General features: G+C 21.8%; 1 protein-coding gene across 1 annotated transcript in view; it reads left to right on the top strand.

The window, feature by feature from the left end:
• LOC122498267 overlaps positions 1 to 23859 on the top strand; it is a 70521-nt gene that overhangs the window by 12174 nt on the left and 34488 nt on the right. Inside the window, exons 2-3 of the mRNA XM_043605937.1 lie at positions 17426 to 17698; positions 22752 to 23661. Of these exons, the coding sequence (XP_043461872.1) occupies positions 17444 to 17698; positions 22752 to 23661 (1165 nt within the window). The 5' untranslated portion in view covers positions 17426 to 17443. The remainder of the gene's footprint in view (positions 1 to 17425; positions 17699 to 22751; positions 23662 to 23859) is intronic.

A 23859-nucleotide genomic window follows, 5' to 3' on the forward strand; every position in this document is an offset into this window, starting at 1 on the left:
AAATATTACTGTTGAAATAACACATAAAAATGCCAATACGATTTATAAAAATAAAAGAAAAGAAATATTTTCTAACCTGTTGTTTTTGAAAAAAGAAAAAACATGATAAAGAAAAAAAAGAAATAAGTAGAAGAAAATAATTACAAAAAAAACAAGGAAATAATTACAAAAAAAATAGTAAATAAAACAGAAGAAAATAATTACAAGTACAAAAAACAGAAGGAAATAATTGCACAAAAATCAAAGAAAATTAAAACTAATAGAAATGAAAATTAAAAAATAAAAATCAAAGCAAATTAATTATTGTCAGATTAATTTTACGAGGCAATCTGATAAAATATTATAAAACGGACGTAAAATTATTTGAACAAGCTCAATTATTATTATGAGTTATTATTAATAACACAAAAAATTGGAAACTATAATTTACAAGTAAAAATTAAAAACAAAATAAAACAAACAAAAGCAATAAAAAAAGAATAAAAAACACATGAAGAACGAAAAATTAAAAACAAAAAAAAACAAATTTAAATAAAATTATAAAGTAATTCCTTTACAAATTTATAATATTTATAAAAAAACAAAAATAAACAAGAAAACAAGCAAAAGCAAACAAAAAAAGAGAAAATATCCAAGAAAGACGAAAAAATAAAAAAACAGAAACAGAACAAATAAATAAAATAAATAAGTAAACTTCTGAAGTAATTTCTTTGTAAAATAATAATTGACAGAAATTTAAGAGAAACAGTAAAAAAAACTGTACAATTATTTTCATTTTTTATTGGATTTTTCCCCCTTTCACTTTTGCATAAAGAAACATTTAGTAATTGCTTTTATAATTAATTTCAAGTCCACTTAATTGCGGTGTAAGTAAATTCTTATAATTAAAACATTCCTTGTAATTATCCCATTAAATCAATTTCTACAAAAAGCAATAAAACTTGAATTCATTTCATTTAATTTCATTCTAATTTTCCTTTAAAATCTAATTATTATATAATTTACTCTCTAAACCCATATTATGTATTGCCCACAGAATCCGATTTTGATTAAACAAATAAAAGTTTAAATATTCATCTAATTGTACAAATAAAATTTAAAAAATAGAAATATTAACTTGTAAGCAATAATCTAATAGTTAAAAAACAAAAAAAAGAATTCAAATTAGTAAAAATAAAATCAAAGGAAATTAAAATGGAAAAAAAAGAAAATTAAAAGAAATAAAATAAAAAAAAATTAAAATCAAAGAAAATGAAAAAAAGATGAAAATCAAAGAAAATTAAAATTAAAAAAATGAATATTCAAGAAAATTAAAACTTAAAGAAATGAAAATTAAAAGACTGAAAATCAAAGGAAATTAAAAGTAATAGAAATGAAAATTAAAAAATGAAAATTAAAAAATGAAAATTAAAGAATATTAAAATTAAAGATACATAAAATGAAAGAAACATTAAAACAAAAGAAAATTAGTATTACGAAGAAAATTAAAATGAAAAATTAGAACCAAAAGAAAACTAAAGAAAATAATTGTTTCAAATTCTTTAATTAAAAATTCAATTTTTTTTTCGCCTAAACAAGCTCAGTAAACAAAATAAGAAAATAGAGAATTTCTAGTCACGTTTGTCTTTCGCAAGGTTCCCGTCATCTTGTGTTTTTGAGAAAGTTGAAAAGATAGAATTTACAAGAAGTACGTGATCGGCGTCCCCCTGAAGGATTAAAGGTATCCTCTCACATACAGTATTTCTCTTCATCTAAAAAGGAGTTTCATGACATACTTTGGGGGTCAAATAGATCACACAAAAATGTGAAAACAAAAAGAAAGAGAAAAAATTTTTATCACATTTTTATATTGCGTGAATGGAATAACGAAAAACTACTGTGGTGAAATATTTTTTGAATAACACATTTCGTTGCTTTCTATGAAAAAAAAAAAAAATTCCTCTCTTTCTACCTTTCTTTTTCCATAAATTCCAAAGAGAAAATCAAATTTTTTATCTATCCTCTTTTTTTCCAATATTTTTTTTTTCTTTTTGCTGATACGAAAGTGTGCGGTTCACTAGAAATACTAATTCGAGGGTTTGAAAAATTGACATATCAGTCAGTGGATATTTGAAAAAAAAGTGAGTGAATATATTTTCAAAGCAATTTGTTTTCTTTGGTACAATTTTTTAATTAGTATACCAAAATCGCTTTATTATTGAACAATTTCTAAAAAAAAGTTTGATTTAAATTTTCTTCCCTTTCTGATTTTTTCCTTTTTCCCTCCTTTTCTCCTTTTTTTCTTTTTTCTTTTCTTCTTTTTGCAAAAAAAAAAAAATTATTTGCTATTTCTTTGCGAATTTTGTTGAAGATTTTTATCTCACTGTGAATATATATTCATGATATTGATTTTAGTCGAGGAAAATGTTTAGCTACGACTAGTTATATTCTCTTTCTCACTGTCAGAATTGGATATATAGGCTAAATATAAAGACAGATGAAAAAATTATATTTACCGTGTCTCGTGAAAACTAAATTTAAAATCCATCTACATTTTACATAATTTCTAATTTTACCAATCAGTTAAAAGATCCGGTTTATTAGTAGTTTATTGCGAACGAAACTTTGTAAAAACATACACGAAATAATAATTAGTGAAAGAAATCAATTGTCATTATTTGAATTAAAAATCTTTTTACTGTCTTTATAAAAATAACTTTACCAAAAAAAAAGTTTCAGTTAATCGAAATTTTTAATTAGACATTTAATCTTCAAATAATAAAAGCGAAAATAATATAAAAAAAAACTAATAAAAATAATAAGAAATAAGTAAAAATTTTATGAAATAAGTTAATAAAGTAAATAAATAAAAAAAATTAAATAAAAAAAATCAGAAAATAATAATAAAATCAAACAAAATTAAAGAAATCAGAAATATTTTTTTTAGAAATTTTTATCGTTTCAATTTGTTTATTTTAAAGAAACAAAAATTTTTTTCAGTTAAAAATTTGAAACAGAAAAATAATTTTTATTCTGGTAGATTATAAACGTTGTCAATAAAAGTGGAAAAAAAATTGTTTTTTTCCTCAAAAAAAAAAAGAAATAGAAAATTTTTTTTTAAATACAAAACAAAAACAAATCGTATACACTGTAAATTGCTATAATCCTTGCTGTGAAAATATTAAAAATTTTAAAACTTTTATTTTCTACAAACAAATTGAAATAAATCCGAGAAAATCTGCGTAAATTTTTTCACTTTGTCAAATTTGTTAGAAAAGATATTTTTTTAATCCAGAATTTAAAAATTCTCTTTTTTCAAAACTATTTGTTTTATTTTAAGTTTTGTAATTATTTTTTAATTTTTGTAGGTAATATTCATTTATCATTTTTTTATTGGTCATTAATTTTTTTATTTATTTTATTTATTCTTTATTCTTTATTTTTTATCATTTATATATTTTTACCTTTTTTAATCTGTTTATTTATTTTTTACTTTTTTATTTTTTACTTATTTATTTGTTCTTTAATTTTTTTTAATTTCATTTATTTATTTTTTTCGTTCATTTTATTTATTTGTTGTTCAATTTTTTAGTTCTTTATATTTTATTTAATTTTTTATAATTTTTTGTTTTTTGGTCTTTTGATTATTCATTTAATTTTTTATTAATTTGTTTTTTTATTTACATGTAAACGGACTAGAAAATAGCTTATTTTTTATTTATTTGTTGTTCAGTCTTTTCGTTCCTTATTTTATTTTTTATAATTTTGGTTCTTCGGTCTTTTAGTTATTTATTTAATTTTTTATTAATTTGTTTTTTTATTTACATGTAAACGGGCTAGAAAATAGCTTATTTTTTATTTATTTGTTGTTCAATCTTTTCGTTCCTTATTTTACTTAATTTTTTATTTATTCCTCATTTTTTATTTATTAATTTATCTTTCTATATGATAATAATATTTTTTTCTGCTTTTCGTCCTCAAACTTTGTATAAAAGGGGAAAGAAAACTTTCATTTATATATAAACGAATTGATCGAGTCAAATGGAAAAAGATTTGTGAAATGATGGTAACACGCGTTTGAGAAGAGGAAATTTTTTTTTGAAAGGACGACAAGAAGTTAGCAACAAACTTTTCAAAAAAATCAAATCAAACCTTCTATATATGGCACTACTTCTATTGCAAAAGTCGAGAGTTATTTTTCCACGAATGCGTCACATGTTCTCGGATAATGTTACTTTACAATTCTTTTGCATATTATCTTTATATTTGTCTTTTAAAAAGTCATTCTTTACAAAGGGAAAACTTTTAAATGGGCACTCTAAGGAAATAAAAAAATAATACGAAACTTTAATATACAGTAATATGCAAAATAAGACACAGTGCATATTATATAAATAATACAAATCTATAAATAATACAAATAGATAATAAATGCAAAAAAAGATGAATTAAAAAAAATATAATTAATTAGGTACTAAATATTAATTACCAATTACGAATTACTAAATACAAAATACAAGATACTAATTACTTTAGTTACTAATTCAATTAAAAAGTCCAAATTGAAAATTTTTTTTCTATGACCCTAAAATTTTGAGAGTTCAACATTTTTTACTTCTTTTAATTTTTATATTAAGAGAGAAAAATAATTTCGTTTATAATTTTAGTGGAATAAAATTTTTTTTTAATGTGAAAAACATTTTTTTTAAATTTTTGTGTATATTAAGCGAGCATTACTAAACGAGAATTGATCTATAACGATGAAACCTCGTCGGGATAGTTAATTACACCACGCTAGTCCTGAGGGAAGTCAATTTTCTTCGCGTGCCACTTTTGATGAGAAATGACCCCCGAAGGCAATAAATAAAGTAAAATGAGGTTTCACTAAATCCCTGTGCGAATCTTTACGAAATAGTAGAGGCAAAAAAATTCGTTCTCAAACCATTTTTGAAAAAATGTATTTTCAAAAACAATTTACATCCCGGAAGAGAAAAATTATTTTCGTCATTTTCTTTCGGATTATTTTTTTCAAAACTCATAATTTTTCAGTGATTTTCAGAGAATATTATTATAAAACATAAAGATATCGATCACTCCGAGTCGAAGACTCAGATTTATTGATATCTTCATGTTTTGTAATAATTTAAATTTCTATAAAATTTTTCAAAAAAAAAAAATTAAATTATTTACAAAAACATTAATAAAAAATTCTTCCCAAGAATTAAATTATTTTTATACAAGTAATAAAATTTTTTACATGAATTCAATTACTTAAAAAAATGTATTAAAATTCGTTCTAAGAATTCAATTATTTTTAATACAATTTAAAATAAATTCCTTAAAAAATGTAATTATTTTCAAAAATTTTTTGCAAGAATTCAATTACATTTCACAAATAACGAAATTTTTCGCTAAAATTCAAATATTTTCAAAATATATTTGAATAAAATTTATTAAATGAATTCAATTTTTTTTAATGTAATAAAACGCGTTGCAAGAATTCAATTATTTTCATAAATAATACTATTCTTTACAGGACTTCAATTATTTAGAGAAAATTTAATAAAAATTATTTACAAGAATTCAAATTATTTTTTAAAATAATTAAATTCTTCACAAAATTTTCACAATTTTAAGTAAATTCTTAAAAAAAATGTAATTATTTTCAAAAACATTCAAAAATCAATTATTTTCTAAAATCCATGCTACAATGCTTTTAATATTCAATTATTATGTAAAATTTTAACTAAAATTCATTTCTAAATCAATTATTATTAGAAAAATTCTACGAGAATGTAGTTATTTAAAATACAAAAATAAATAATTTATTGAATAAATGAATGTTTTTTTAAAATTTTAATCCTCATAAAGAATTTTATTAGCAAATTTTTAAATAATTTAATTTTTTCGACGGATTTATAAAAATTTCAAGAATATCTATTATTATAAAATAATAGATATTGAAAATGATTGAATTGAGGAAAATTTTTAAAAATAATTGAAATTTTTTCCAAGAATTTTATTTCAATTCTTGAAAATAATTGAATTTTGGAGAAGAATTTTATTATTTTTAAAGATAATTGAAATTTTGACGTGGCATTTTAAAAATTTTTGAATATAATTGAATATCTGCGAAGAATTTGATTAATTTTGAAAATAAATTGAATTTCTGCAAAATAAAATAATTGTCTGATGACTCAAATCAATTTCTACTACTGACAAAAAAGAATTAAAAAATTTCCTGACTAAAAATTTATTTATACCACTGACAAAGAGAAATAAAACGATTGTTTGACCAAAATCAATTTATACCACTGTCAAAAAAAATTTAACGATTGTCTGACTGAAATTAATTCATACCACTGACTTTAATTTTCTCTTTCTATTTTCTTTCTTCTATGGTCAGAAAAATGTTATTTTTTTAACTCTTCGCTTTAGGAAAATATATTTGTAATTTATATAAAGTAAAGTTCAAAGTTTGAAACTTTAAATTCTTTTGGGCGCATTATTCAGAAAAATAATTAATAATACTTAAACAACAAAAAAGATTGTACAGCTTTTAAAAATATTTTCCGCACTTCATGTTAAGCATTAAATTTATACATAAAATCTTCATTTTTCAATGGATATCGCGTGCAAAACGCAATTATTTTACATTTACTGCCACTTTTAAAATGTCAGATTACTTAAACCTCACACACAAATGCAGTTCTTCTCTGCGGAAGAATGCTTTTAAAAAAAAGAGCAAGAGAATAACACGAAAATAATATGTAATCAGATTAGATTTTTTTTATAAACCTACTTCAAAATCTTTTAGTTCTACATAATTGTTATATGTAAGAACAGATTTTATTTTGCTTTAAAAAAAATAATAAAATAAAGTAAATTTAATGTTATTTTAAATGTTTTCTTTTTTTCCTTACGTTATTCAGTTGCCTCCTTCTTGTCGTTTTAAAGCGAACTTAAATGTATATTTATATGATTTTATATACAATCAATTGTTGACTCACCTGAAACCAAAAAAAAATTATTTCCATTAGTCTCGATTGTTATTATTTTTTTCGAAAATAAAGAAAAATAGTCTTCAAATTAACAAATTTTCTTTCGTTAAATATTGAATTTCTTTTTTAAAATAAAAAAATTGTAAAAAAATTTATTTGATTTAAATAAACGACTATTATTGAATAAATATTTAATTGTCTGACTAAAAAGATCTTTACTACTGAAAACCAGTTTTTTTTCACTGCAGTAAAAAAATTTTAATAATAAAATAATAAAATTATTTGAATAATAAATAATTAAAAATTAAACAATTCTATAGTAATAAATAAATTTGTATCAAATAAACATTTAGTTATGTCGTATTACTCTTTTTACTTAAGTTTAATTACCTTTCTCTCCACTTCTTCTCCCACATGACCTTTAAAAAGAATTCAAAAAGTTTCCCCCCTGTTTTTATTAAAACTGCAAAATATTGTCTCTTCTTCTAAAAAACAAACCACGACACGGAAATTTTTTATAGTTTAAAAAAATGATACTAAAAATAATTTTTTACTCTCATATATGAAATTTTTTCGAAAGAACAAAAACATTTTTCAACTCAGTCGATAAAAAAATTTTTCTTCTACCCTCCCCTATACTTTTTTACTGATATCAGAGAGTATTCCATGTTGTTCATTTATGATCCTACACTATATATATATATATAGAATATAAAAGGAAAAAAAAAGATACCGTAGAACAATTTTTTCAAGAGAGAAAAATTTCAACATCAAAATGCGAGATCCAAAGAGAAACGACTTAATAGTACTTGCGCATTAAACAATAGAACTTTTCTCCTTACACTTATATAGTATATATCTTTTCAAAGTCTTATATAACAAGTGTAGAAGAATTCCTCTTAGGCAAAAAGAAATTGTCACGGGACATAAATGCTTCCAAGTCGTTCATGTGTTAAAAATGGGTCAATTATTATTTTTACTATTATTATTATTACTACTATTACTGCTACTAGTACTATTTCTATAATTATTATTATTTATTAATTTCAAAAAATTTAATAACATTCTTTGAAGGAATTCAATTATATTCAAAACAATTCTCTAAATGATTCAATTCTTCTGAAAAGTTTTAATAAAACTCTTTGTGAATTTCAATTATTTTCAAAATTTTCAATTAATATAAAAAAAATACCTATTTTTATGAAATTCAAGGCAGTTTTTCAAACAAATGTAATTGATAACGAGAACTCTAGTAAATCTCTTTAAAAAATATAATTTTGTAAATATAAATAATTTTAATAAAATTTAAAAATAAAACTATTAATTACAGTTAATAATAAACACGATTATTTAAAAAATTTAAAACAAATTCTTCATAAAATTCGAAATTTTTAATAAAAAGCATAAAAAAAATTGCATTATTTTCAAAAAATATATTTAAAACAAAAACAATTATTTTCAAAATTTTTCGATAAATACTTCAAACAAATTCAATGATTTTCAATAAATTAATTTTAAAATTGAAAACGTTTAAAAATTTTTAAAAAATTTACGAAAATAGAAACAATGAGAAAATCTTTTTTTTTAATCCAAAAATAAGTAGCCAATCAAAAAAATATTCATAATTTTTATTGAATCGAACTTACTATGAGTTAAATTAAAATTATATTATGTTTAATTAAAAAATAATTTTTAACTATAATAAAAAAATGATTTGAAATAGTTTTTTCTTCCATTATAATAATTATAAAGAAATTTTTTTTTATTTTTGGAAAATAACTTTGGAAAAATTAAAAAAAAAAAAACAATTATCTTTCTATAAGACGACGTTTCGGAGGCTTGGTTCGCCACCCTCATCAGGTCAACAAAAAACAATTACATACGTCATAATTCGTCAATATTTAAAAACAACGTCGTCTTATTAGAAAAAGATTTTTCTTCTTTAATTTTTCCATTATCTTCCAAAAATCGAAAAAAATTATCTTTTACAAAGATACTAAATGTTTGATTCAAATATATTGTTTTCTCAGTGAAAAAAACTCAGTGAAAAATAAATAAAAAAAGTGTCTTTTTCACTCCTTTATTATTATTATTTTATTTGTTTTTTTTTAGTTAGTTTTATTATCGATATTATTATGAATAAAAAACAGGAAAATCACTTCCTTTTCTAAAAATTGATTTCTCCCTTTATGAATGGAAATATTGACTTGTATTTTAAAAAAAGAAATATAAATTGATATTATGTACAATTAGACTACACGATATAATGAAATTTAAATTTTCCAAGGGAAAAATGTGAGTTGACCCAGTTTTAATCAAAAAAAGAAAGCAAAACTAAAAAAAAAGTGTAAATAGACGGTTCGGTACACACACACATACACACAAATATATATATTTTTTTATTTTCTTTCCCCTCAATAAAAAAAGTATTCATCAAATAAATAATTCATATCAATGAATATAAAGAGTAAAGTGAAATTATGTCGATAAATACCGTAAATTTATGTCAACGAATAAAAAATCGTTAATTTCTGAATAATTATGTATAACACAAAAATAAAAAAGAAAATATGACGAAAATTTATGTTGATGATTAATAGTAGAAAAAAAATAGTAACTTATAACGTTTCTATAATCTTTTTCGTATTTTAATTTGAAATTTATTTAGTTGCTTTTTTAAATTTTTTCCTCTGCTATGATTTTAAAAGAGACTCTCTCTCTCTATATATATGGTAGATTGAAACTCAATTTCCACTCATATATATGGTTTTTGTTTCGCTTTCCACAGACACAAAACAATTGAGATATTAAATTTCCTTATTTGATTTTCAAATCTGCCTTCGTATATGGAGAATTCTGCTATCGAGCCTGTAAATTGCATTTTTCTGCTTTAAAGTCTAAATAGCTTAGTGATATCTATATATATATATGTGAATAGAGGATTGAAAATTAAAACGATTTTTTTTTCCTTTTTTGTTTCTTATTAAGTGCATTTAACTTCAGAGAAAATGTAAAGCTCTTTTTTTAATACCAAGTTGGGGATTAAAGTAAGAACGTTCCTATTTTTATACGGGAAATATTTTTTTGCCTTATTTATTCTTTTCAAAAAGGACATTTTTTACGAATATTTATAAAAATCTTTCAATAAAAAAAATATATGAACATTTTTTATAATATTTATTTTTTTTAGTTTTTATTTTTTACATTATATTTTTGAGTTTTTGTTTTATAAAAAATATTCGAATCTTCGTTCTTTTGAATTAGGAAAAATGTTTATTAATTTGAATTGACTTTATGACTTTTTGCTTTTAAATTAGTAAATTTTACTAATAAATAGTAATTTCTACTAATTTATTAGTGAACTTTATTAATTCAAGAACACACCGTGAAAAAAAAATATTCTTGTTTTAAGAGGACAATTCCTCTTCTAAAATCCTCTTACATTTTATTCTTGAATTAGGAATATTACTCTTCATTGGAGACTATTCCTCTACTTTTAAGAGGAATTACTCTTAAGTGCAGAATAATCCTCTTAAAATAAGAGGACGTTTTTTGAGCCATATACAAGAGGAAAATATATGCATTGAAATAAGAGGAATCCTCTTAAAACAAGAATATTTTTTTTTTCAGTGCAAAAAGTCAGCCATTAGTAAATTTTATATTTTGTATTTTTTATAATAATAATAATTAGTAAAGTTTACAAATAAATAATATTTTCTACTAATTAGTAAAATTTATTAATTCAAAGGCAAAAAGTTAGTCAATCAGTAAATTTTATATTTTTTCATAATAATAATTATTAGTAAATTTTACAAATAAATTCGAAAACTTTTTATTTACTATGTATTTAGAAAAATTAATAATCTTAGAAAAATTAATAAAAAATAAATCTTGGAATATTTTTCTAATACAGTTATTTTTTACACTAGAAAATTTAAAGTAATTTGCATTTTAAACCAAAAATAGTAGCACATTTCGTTGTAAATATTTGATGGAAAAAAGTGGAATTATTGTTTATTTTCAATATATATATAAATTATTGTCTACAGCAAGAGTATAATATTTCATCAAGTTTAGAATAATTATTTCTTATCTCTAAAACGAAAGGGCAAATTTTCCCCTTTTCAAAAAGACATATTTCATATTTGTACAAAATTTAATATTTTCCGCACGTATTAAAACTTAATAAATTGCCTCGACGAATTAAGAACGTGTATAGGTATATACATAAATGGGGAAATCGTTTGCGAAAACTTTGATATTAAATCAAATATATATATATATATATATGTGTATGAGTAAAATGCTAATTTTACAACGAATTATTGTAAATTTGAATCAGGCAAAGTTAGAAGTTATTCATATTAAAATCAAGATCACATTGAAATCAGGTAGCTTTTGACTAAGTTAAAGAGGATTACGTACTACTAAAACAGAAGAACAGATCAAAGGAGTATTTCTGATCAGCTTATGTTCTCTCACAAACCATTTATATACTTGGGACACAAATTTAATTTGTGTAGGAGTAATTCTAACACGGAAATTCACTTTTAAAGTTTAATTTCTTTTTTTTTCTTTTGTTTCAAATTCATTTCTGTGTCAACTAATCATGAAAAAAAAAAATAAAAATAGCAGTTATGTTATATAATATATAACAAAAAATTAATTTTCTTTTTCCCTGATTTCAAGACAAAATTTTGACTTCAATAAAATTTCACAAATAATGAAATTCTTCGCTAAAATTCAAATAATTTCAAAATCTACTATTTTAATAAAATTTTGAAAAGAATTCAATTATTTTCAGAAATAATAAAATTTCTCAAAAGAATTCAATTATTTTCAGAAATAATAAAATTTCAAAAAAGAATTCAATTATTTTCATAAATAATGAAATTCTTCACAGAATTTCAATTAATTAAAAGAAATGTAATAAATATCGTTGCAAGAATTCAATTGTTTTCCTAAATAATAAAATTCTTCACAGGATTTCAATTATTTAAAAAAATGTAATAAAATTCTTCTCAGGAATTCAATTATTTAAAAAAAAATGTAAGAAAATTCATTGCAAGAATTCAATTATTTTCATAAATAATAAAATTCTTCACAGGATTTCAATTATTTAAAAGAAATGTAATAAATATCGTTGCAAGAATTCAATTGTTTTCCTAAATAATAAAATTCTTTTTAATAATTATTAAAAAAAATATAATAAAATTCTGCTCAGGATTTCAATTATTTTCAAAAAATGGAATAAAAGTTCGTTGCAAGACTTCAATTATTTTCCTAAATTATAAAATTCTTCACAGGATTTCAATTATTTTCAAAAAATGGAATAAAAGTTCGTTGCAAGACTTCAATTATTTTCCTAAATTATAAAATTCTTCTCAGGATTTCAATTATTTTTAATACAATTTTAAGTCAATTCTTCGAAAAATGTAATTAATTAAAAAATGTTTATTAAAATTCTTTGAAAGAAATAAATGAACAATTATCAATTATTTTAAAATTTTTATCTAAAATTCATTTTTAAAACAAATTTTTATTAGAAAATTCTATGAGAATTCAATTATTTAAATACAAAAATGAAAAAAATTATTGAATAAATGAATTTTTTTAAAAATTGAATTTTCATAAAGAATTTTATCAACAAATTTTTAAATAACTGAATTTTTTCGACGAATTTTAATAAAAATTTCAAGAAGAATTACATTTTTCAAGGAATTCGGTTAACATTGAATTGAAAATAATTGAAATTCTATGATGAGTTTTATTACTCATGAAAGTAATTGAATCTTTTTAAAAAAATTTATTGTTCATGAAAATAATTGAATCTTTGTAAAAAATTTTATTATTCATGAAAATAATTGAATCTTTGTAAAAAATTTTATTGTTCATGAAAATAATTGAATCTTTGTAAAAAATTGTATTATTTATGAAAATAATTGAATTATTGCGAAGAAATTTATAAAAAATTTGTAAATAGTTAAATTCCTGCGTGAAATGTTTATTATTTATAAAAATAATTAAATTTTAATGAAGAATGTTATTATTTTTAAAGATAATTGAATTTTTGACGAGAATTTTTTTTAAGTTTTTGATCAAAATTGAATTTTTGTAAACATTTTTAACTTCTCTAAAATACAATTTTTTTTAGTGGTTTTAACTAAAATTCTTCTATGAATCCGTGATTTTTGATAATTAATTAAATATATATATTAAAAAAAAAAAGAAAACTAATTATGAATCCTGCAAATTTAATTTTTTCCAATACTTTAATAAAAGTCCCTGACTTTTCCCTGATTTCCCTGACTAATTCCATTTTCCTCGACTTTTCCCTGAATTCCCTGATTTTCCTGACGTGTGGCAACCCTGAAAAATAGTAAAAATAAAAATAATAATACTAATAATAAATAAAATAGAATTAGCAACGTTTTAAACGCACGTTTTTTTGCAAAAAAATTAAAATGAAAAAATTTTTTATCCTCTTTATATAAAATATTATTTTTATAAAACTTCGACCTATCATATACACTTATTAAGAGTTATTTTTTCGCATATTAAAAATATATATTATAAAGTTTAAAAGCCTTGATTAAAAAAAAAACTTCAACTAAACCTTTTTTTGCAAAATAAAATGTACGTTATAAAAATATAATATGTAGAAAATAAAAATATTTCATAAATGCGTAAAAAGGTTTTAAATTTCTTTATCACAGGACAGCTTATATAAAGTATTTCTCTTTTTTTTTCATTCAAAACCTTTGAATGCGCATTAAAAGGTAGCCTTTAATGTTACAGTAATAACAGTAATATATATATACATATATACAAAACTAAAAAAAAAATAAACAAAATTGCTTGCTCTTTTCAATATTTGGTTGCTCTCGTTTCAGTTTTAATTTGAAAAGAAATTTGTTCATATTTTCATTTCTTCCCCTTTTGAAAAATAATTATCATTCTGAATTTTTACCGTAAAAATTATTTTATTTGCTTGAAATGATAAAAATCCTTTGCTTAAAAATTTTTGTTTTTTAATTAATTTCTACGTTTTGTAATTAAACATATTTTTAGTATATTGTAAATTTTTCTGTATTCAGCCTTTATAGACAATAAATAAATACATTTATTTGGAAAATAAATTTATTGTGGTTTTTTTTTTTGTATTTATTTTTTCCCTCACAACGGAAGATTCACATTTATAAACAATTAATAAAATAAATAAATTTATCGATATTTTTTCATTTATAAACAATTGTTTGTTAAATAAATAAGTGAAAATTTTTTTTTATTTATAAATGATTGATCAGAATAAAAATGAGTAATTTTTTTTTCCATTTATAAAAGATTCTCCATAAACAAAACTAATTTGTTGATTATTTTTTCTATTTATAAACAATTGATTGTCAAATAAATAATTTGAAATTTTTTTCTATTTTTAAACTATTGTCCATAAAATAAATTAATTTAAAAAAAATTTTTCTTTTTATTTGAATAATTTTGTATTATTTATGATTTATTACTTTTTCTATTTCGTTGGGAAAAAAATAAGTTGATATTTTTTTCTATTTATAAACGATTGTTTTGTAATACAAAAAAAGGAATTTCGTGAATTTTCTTTTTATTTGTATTTGCAAAATAAATAAAATAACATTCTTTTTCTATATTTGTAAAGAATTGTTTGGAAAATAAGCAAAATGTGTAGAAATTTTGGAAATGCGGAAATAATTTAACTGAGTGATATCGAAAATAGTTTTGACCGTTAATATATCAAATCCGTTAAAATTAGATCCGAATGCTTCAACCATTGCATTATAATGAGAATGTATTGATTACATAGAACCTATTTTTATTCTATAAATAATATTATGAATTTTGATTACAATAAAACAATTTTTATTATTTCTATTATTATTATTATTAATTTTACTTTTTCTAATATTTATATTATTATTAATATTTATAGAAAAATAATTTTTATATTCTTGAGTTTTGAACGAAGAGTTATTAACTAACTAAATAATTAACAATTAAATAGAAATTTAATATAAATAAAAGACCAATTTTTTTGCCTCCATTTCTTCATTTGGAAATAATCAAATTTTGTGATTAAAAAAATTTTCCCGGAGAAAAGTGATTTTTTTCTAAAGTAAAAAATAAGAAAATTTTTTTTTCTATACATTATATTACTGTCAGTAAACTTTTATTTGCAGCCTTGTTTTCCCTCTGTCTCTTATAGCGCATATTTAAATAAAAATGTCAATGAATCGTTGTTATCGATTGGAGACTCGCTCCAGAATAAAATGAGAGAACAAAGACATAGGAGTTAATAGTTTCGCATAATAATTAATGATAAAAATAAAAGTCGTTAAACTTTCATGTAACAATTTTTAAAAAATTCTTCTTAACAACTCTTTCTCTCTCTCTCTCTCTGGTTTTTTTCTCCTCAATTGTAATTAAATTTCTCAAGAGTTAGATGAAAGTAATCAAGAAAGTATTATTTACGACTCCAAACCACGAACACAAAAGGGCAACAAAAAAAGTCCTGTTTATAAAGTGAAAAAAGAAAAAAAAATATCATCATCATTATATTTTTTTTCTATCTCCCTTATACAGTAGATTTCGAGCAGAAAAAAAAAGTTTTCTCAGTGGGGAAATCTTTTCTGAAAGTTTGTTTTCGCAAACAATAAGAAACAAAAATTGTTCGTTCAAGAACAATTAAATAAAAACATGTCAATTGTAAATTTGGAATAGAAGAGAATTGGGTATTGTTTAAATATATTTTAAAAAATTTTTTACTAAAAGAAAAAGAAACTGTATAGTGAAAGAAAAAACATATACTGAATGAAAAAACATATACTGAATGAAAAAATATATCGAAAGAAAACAATTAAAACTTACTGAAGGAAGAAAAAATATAAATGCAGAAAGAAAAAAAATATACTGAATGAAAAAAATATATCGAAAGAAAAAAAATTAAAACTTACTGAAGGAAGAAAAAATATAGATATACGGAAAGAAAAAAATAAATACTGAGTCAAAAAAAATTTACCGAAAGAAAAAAATTAAAACTTACTGAAGGAAACAAAAATATAGGTACTAAAAGAAAAAAATAAATATACTGAATGAAAAAAAAAATTACCGAAAGAAAAAATTAAAATTTACTGAAAGAAAAAAAAATATTGAAAGAAAAAAATAAATACTGAGTCAAAAAAAATTTACCGAAAGAAAAAAATTAAAACTTACTGAAGGAAACAAAAATATAGGTACTAAAAGAAAAAAATAAATATACTGAATGAAAAAAAAAATTACCGAAAGAAAAAATTAAAATTTACTGAAAGAAAAAAAAATATTGAAAGAAAAAAATAAATACTGAGTAAACAAAAAATTACCGAAAGAAAAAAATTAAAACCTACTGAAGGAAAAAAAATATACTGAAAGAAAAATACTAAAACATGGGAAAGGGTAAAAATTGCGGTTACACTGAAAAAAAGTTTTTAAAAATTCAAAATTCCAACAACTTATTGAATCGTCAAACAACTTAAATGAAAATTCGTAATGAACTTGTTCATTATATTCTGTTCAAACTTATCGAAACTGCAAGCAATTAATTAAATTTGAATATTAAATATTTACCTTTAATTTAAACTAGAACAGAATTCATATATATATATTTTTTCGTATATATATATATATATATATATATATATATATATATATATATATATGAGAGAGAGAAAATGTTTGTCAAATACGATATATTCAAGTTATATATGATTCTTTGACATTTTCATTTGACTTGATATATATTTTTAAATTGTATAAATTTTCAAATGTCGAGAGAGTAATGATCGTTGCTATTAAAGATAAAATATTTTTGAATTTTTTATACACGCTATAAATGAGGGAAAAGGAAACTTGCAAAGAGAGGCTGAATTCTAAAAAATAAAGGCAGAAGAAAATTAAATTTTTAAAAAATTCCAATTTCAAATCCTTTGAAGTTTTACTATTTCTAAAAATTAGAATACAGACATGTATATTATATTATTTTACTTATTTATTTATTTATTATATTTTTGTTTATAGTTTATTATTTTAAGGAGAATAATTATTTAAATAATTAAAATATTTACAGAATAACGATAAAGGTCATTTAAAGAATAAATATTTAAATTTGAATTTATCACTCGGTGATATTAGTTAAAATATAAAAATGTAAATTTTAGTCATTAGAAAAATTTTAAACAAATTTAAAAATTTTAAACAAATATTGTTGAATTTCTAATAGTGTTCTAATTGTTTAAAGTAATTACTTAATGATTATGATATATTTAAATTTATAAATTTAATAAATAATATTTTCGATTAAATGGAAAAATTTAATATATCGAGAAATTTTTTTATTTTTATACTTTGCATAATGGGAAATATTTTATGAATATTTTCAGACCCTCTAGAATGGAAAAATGATGCTTCATCGTAGTACGTCATCGCGACGTAAAAGAACGTCGCGTGCTATCGGAAATACATCTCAAAATCAATCGACAGTTGCAGGTGGTCGCAGAGCTTCCTTGGCCACTGTACCATCTGTGATAACTTCCGAAGCATCATCTGATTCCTTGTCAAATTTAGTAACAATGGAAAGACAGAGGATGCCTCGCAGAGGCAGCACAGTGCCCAATATTAGTCTCGACGTTGACAACAATACCTCACAAGACGAGGTAATAATAAAATAATATTTTTTTTCCTATTTCTATACTTTTCTCTGTTATTGAAAAAATATTTATATTTAAAACAAATAGATTTTAATTAAACAAATAATTTTTATTTTTCATTTATTTCTTCCAATCTATATTTCTTAACATTAATAAATATTCAAATCTAAAACTTTAACTGAAATTCATTCTTAAATCAATTTTTATTAGAAAATTCTACAAGAATTCAATTATTTAAATTCATCTTCTAAATAATAAATAATTTATTGAATAATTAAATATTTCTTAAAATTGAATTCTCATAAAGAATTTTTTCAAAACATTGTTAAACAATTGATTTCTTTTGACGTTTTTTATTAAAATTGTTAAGAAAAATTACATTTTTCGAGGAATCCGATTAAAATTGAATTAAAAATAATTGAAATTATAATATAATAATAAATATAAATAAATATAAATATTATAATATATAATATATATTTTTATTATAACGCTACTTTTGCTTTAAAATCTCATGAATTTTACTAAATACGAAGTAAATTTCAGTAAAAAAAAATTAGTAAACTTAATTTGGGACTTGGAAAAATTTCCTTCAAATATAGTAAAATTTAATAATAAAAATTATTTCTAGAATAACTTTTAAAATTTTCAAAGACAATTTTTTTTTTTAGAAAAATTAGACAAATTTACTTTGAAAATAGTAAAATTTACTCTAAAAATAGGAATTTTTAATAGCTACTTGTAATGTTCGAGAAAAATTTGAATAATTTTTATAAAAAAATTAACTTTGAAAATAGTAAATTTTGCTATTAAAAATCATTAATTCCAGAGTACATTTTCTAATATCCTCAGTAGTTTTTATTGAAAATTAGTAAAATTTACTTTGAGGTTAATAAAATTTATTCTGAAAATAATGCAATTTTTCAGAAATTCCAAACAATTTGGATTTTTCTCAGAAGTAAAAGTTATTTTATATTTGTTATCTTTTATAGAAAAATTTCCAATTTTAATTATTCTGAAAAACAATACCAATTTTTCTATGGATATCAAATAGAGACAAAAAACGAATCAAAAGTGTTGCGAAGCAACGTTTTGATTCGTTTTTTGTTTCAATTTGATATACTTATAGAAAAACTGTGTATATAAAAAGATTTTTAAGTTTCAAAAAACTAAAATTTTTCCAAAGTTTGCGAAAAGTAACAATTTTTTTCTTCAAGCATAAATAAAAAATTTTCTAACTTACAAAAAATAAGTTCGAGGCCATAAATTGTATAAAGTTTGAAGAAAAGAAAGTTAGTATATTAAAATTTTTTCATTAAAAATCAATTTAAAAATCATAAAAGTATTTAATAGTAAAGAAAATAACGAAACTAAAAAAATAGAAAAATGTAAAACATTTTTTATAACAATTCGAATGTTTGTGCATTTCTAACGATTGAAATTTTCTTTGAAAAAATATTCATTTTTAGAAAAAACAATTAATATTCAATATGTATATATCCATTCTAAATTCCAATGGAACTATATGCAATATAAACTTGATTTTCAACCTCGAAAATGATTTTTTCAATTGTGAAATACGTCTACATTGTTCGAGTGAAAAAGCCTCGATGTACAAATCAATTTGACATGTAGAGAAAATTAACTTTCTCTCTTTCACTATTTTTCACAGACAAATTCATTTAAAACCTATCAATTTGTTGTAACTCATTTTTAACCCAACTACTCTTGTAGGTATTTCATTATATAATACAGCATTAAATTTCTCAATTTTTTTCCCTCTTTCTTTTTTGTTTTATTATTTTTTTTATGATCGATTGTCAATAAAAAATACGACACATTAATTAAAATGTGAAGAAAATGTTTCTCTGGATATTCAATTTTTCTTTTATTTTTTATTAGTGAGAAAAATGTTTAGTTTGAGCAAGCAAACTTTATTTATAATTTTTTTTTTACAATTACACATTTTTTAATGACTCAAAATTAATGTTTACTACTTTTGAATTTTGATATTACTATACTTGAAGAAATTAATCTCCGTCTGACCGAACATGATTTTCTCTACTTTACTGTTTCGAACTAACTTTACTACAATTAAAAAATTATAATATAATGGACGTCTGACTAAAAACTGATTTTTACTACTTATGTGAATTTTATTGATTTTAAGTAACTTGTCTGTCTGAAACAATATTTCCCTACTTATTTTACAATTATATAATTTTAACGTCGGTCTGAAAACTGGTTTTTACTACTGTGGCTTTTATTACTAGAAAAAAATTTTTTTGTCTGACCAAACATGATTTTCTCTACTTAAGACTAAATTTCAAAAACAAAAAAACATCTTATCTGATTCGAAGTGATTTTACTACTGCCAAAATTACAATATAATGGGCGTCTGACTAAAAGCTGACTTTTACTACTCAAGCGTAAGTTCTATGGACTTGAAATAACTTGTTGGATTGAAACAATATGTCGCTACTCATTTTTACAATCATAAAATTTTAAAGTCTGACTGTAAACTGATTTTTTTTACTTAAATGTAAATTTTATTGTTTTTAAATAACTTGTCTGACTAAAACAATATTTTACTACTTATTTTACAATTATGTAATTTTAAAGTGGGAATGAAAACTGATTTTTACTACTGTGGCTTCTATTACTGGAAAAAAAAATTTTTGTCTGACAAAACATGATTTTCTCTACTTTTAAGACTAAATTTCAAAAAATAAAAAACCTTTTGTAAGATTTGACCTTCCTCGAAGTAATTTTACTATTGCCAAAATTACAATTTAATGGCTGTTTGACTAAAAACTGATTTTTACTACTTAAATGTAAATTTTGTTGATTTTAATAACTTGTCTGACTAAAAAAATAATTTACTACTGATTTTTTCTATTATATAATCTTAAGGTGGACTGAAAACTGATTTTTACTACTTGTGTGAATTTTATTGGTTTTAAAAAACTTGTCTGACTGAAACAATATTTTACTACTGATTTTTAAAATTATAGAATTTTAAAGTCTGACTAAAAACTAATTTTTACTACTTAAAATAAATTTTATGGATTTTATATAACTTGTCTTACTAAAACTAAATTTTACTAAACTGATTTCTACAATTCTACAATTTTAAAGTCTGACTAAAAACTGATTTTTTCTACTTCTGGGAATCTTATTGATTTTAAACAGCTTGTCTGACTGAAACAATATTTTACTACTGATTTTTTCTTTTATTATCAAAAATGTTAACTGAAATTCATTATTAAATCAATTTTTATTAAAAACTTCTACTAAAATTCAATGATTTAAATACCAAAATAAATAATTTATTGAACAATTGAATGCTTCTTAAAATTCAATTCTCATAAAGATTTTTATCGACATATTTTTTAATAATTGAATTCTTTCGACGATTTTTAATAAAATTTTTAAGAATGATTACATTTTCCGAGAAATTCAATTAAAATTGTATTAAAAATAATTAACATTCTGCATTGAGTTAAATTATTTATGAAAATAATTGAACTCCTAAGAAGAATTTTATTATTTTTGAACATAATTAAATTTCTGCGATGGATTTTATTACTCTTAAAAACAATTGAATGTCTGTAATAATTTTTAATTTCTCCAAAATGAAAATTTTTTTAGTGTTAATTAAAATTCTTCTGTACATCCATTATTTTTAATAATTCTTGAAAAAGTTTTTTGAGGATTTTCAAATTCATTTGTTTGTAACTGAAATTCGTTTTAAAATTAATTTTTATTAAAAAATTCTACTAGAATTTAATTATTTAAATACACAAGTAAATTATTTATTGAATAATTGAATGTTTTTTAAAATTTAATTCTTATGAAGAAATTTATTAACAAATTTTTTAATAATTCAATTCTTTTGACGAATTTTAATAAACTATTTTAGAATAGTTACATTTTTCAAGAAATTCGATTAAAATTGTATTAAAAATAATTGAAATTCTGCGATGAGTTTTATTATTTCTGAAAATAATTGAAATATTGAGAAGAAACTTATAAAACAATGGCAAATATTTGAATTCCTGTGAAATTTTTATTATTTATGAAAATAATTAAATGTTTGTGTAGAATTTTATGAAAATTTTTTTCAATTAATTAAATTCTTTTGGAAAATTTTATTAAAATAGTAGATATTAAAAATCATTAAAAATGAGTAAAATTTTGGAAAATAATTGAAATTTGGTCAAGAATTTTATTAAAATTTTTAAAAATAATTGAATTTAGAAGAATTTTTTTTATTCATAAAGATAATAATTAATAATTGGAATTTTGTCAAGATGTTTTTGTAAATTTGGAACATAATTGAATTTTGTGATAAGAATTTTATCACTTTTGAAAATAATTGAATTTCTGCAATCATTTGTAACTTCTTTAAAATTCCATTTTTTTAAAATTGAATTCATATAAAGAATTTTGTTAATAAATTTTTAAATAATTTAATTCGTTTGACGAATTTTAATAAAATTTTTAATAATAATTATTAATTACATTTATCAAGGAAATTGATTAAAATTTTATTTATTAAAATAATTGAAATTTTGTGATGAGTTTTACTATTTATGAAAATCATTAAATTCCTAAAAAGAATTTTATTATTTAGAAAAATAATTGAATCCCTGTAAAAATTTTATTATTTAAAAAAATAATTGACTTATATTGCAAAGAAATTTATAGAAAATTTTTTAAATAATTGAATTTATATTCTTTATATTCTTTCGAATTAAAGATCAATAAAAATTAGTAGAATTCATGTAGAAATTCTATAAAATCGTTCTAATGAAATTCTATAGAATTTTTTCAGTTGTTTTTTCGATTTTGTTTTTAAAAACGTCTCGGTAATAAAAAAAAACGCAAAAGCGTGACAAATAAAGAAAAGCAAAATTTATCTCAGTATAAAAATATATAAAACATAAAAACACATCTCAAAAGAAATAAGAAATAAAAAAAATTCTCTAGAGTATAAGCATCTCTGAGTATAGTATAAAAGCAATATAAATAACAAAAATCTTTTTCTCTCTTCCAGGCAATGAATCGAAGAATGCTACCATTGGATCCAGAGACAATGATCTCTCGGGGGAATCCATCCCCAGACGGAAATCGCAGTCCACGACATTCCTTAATACCAGAAGACTACAATCGAAGTCCCCGAAATTCCTTGGTACCAAACGATCCAATGCGAAGTCCACGCAACAGTCTTGTGCCCGACATAAGTCGTTCGCGTAACAGTTTAATACCCGAAGTGACGCGCAGTCCAAGGCATTCATTAGTTCCTGAATCGGCATTGAGTCCAAGAAATTCATTGGTACCGTCCGATATTGGCTACAATAGAAGTCCCCGCAACAGTCTTGTGCCTCAGAGTTCATCGAGAACTTTATTAAGTGATAATGGCCTAAATGGGGGACCAATTAATCGAAGTCCAAGACATTCATTGGTGCCGGAGCCATTGAGAAGTCCGCGTGGCAGTGTGGCGAATATTGATTTCGATCGTAGTCCAAGGGGTTCGATTTGTCCCGATATATCAAATATATCGCGAATGCAATCGAGAGGCAGTGTCGCGATTCCCATTGAAATGGACCGCAGTCCACGTGGATCAATCAGCTCCGAGTGTCACAATCAAAGTCCAAGGGGATCGATAGTGCCCGATACAAATCGTTCACCGCGCGGATCAATTGTTCCCGATTCGAATCGATCACCAAGGGGATCGATTGATATTAGCCGATCGCCGAGGGGTTCAATTTGTCCGGACAGTAATCGATCGCCGAGGGGAAGTATTGGAATGTCCGCTGAGGCTGAGAGAATTGGCGGCGGTGGACCTGATCCGGAGCGAAGTCCCCGGGGAAGTATTGACAGGGGAGGTGGCGGACAGGAAAGAAGAGCACTTCCGAGAACGGGATTTAATCCTCAGGACGGCAGGAGAACTTCCGTTGATCAAGGTGACCTTTAAAGCTTCTTCCTACCTTTAGCTCGAGATCTTCATTCAATTTCCGCCCTGTTAACTCCTGGGAAATATCTCCTTTAATATATAGCGTGTTTATTATAGATTTTTCATATATATATACGTATATATATATATAAATGTGCTGTGCGCGAAAACAAGTATATGCATCTCTCCCGACGTTGGTAGTTAATTT

Source organism: Leptopilina heterotoma, unplaced genomic scaffold, assembly GCF_015476425.1.
Source record: "Leptopilina heterotoma isolate Lh14 unplaced genomic scaffold, ASM1547642v1 Lhet_144, whole genome shotgun sequence".
Lineage (NCBI taxonomy): Eukaryota > Metazoa > Arthropoda > Insecta > Hymenoptera > Figitidae > Leptopilina > Leptopilina heterotoma.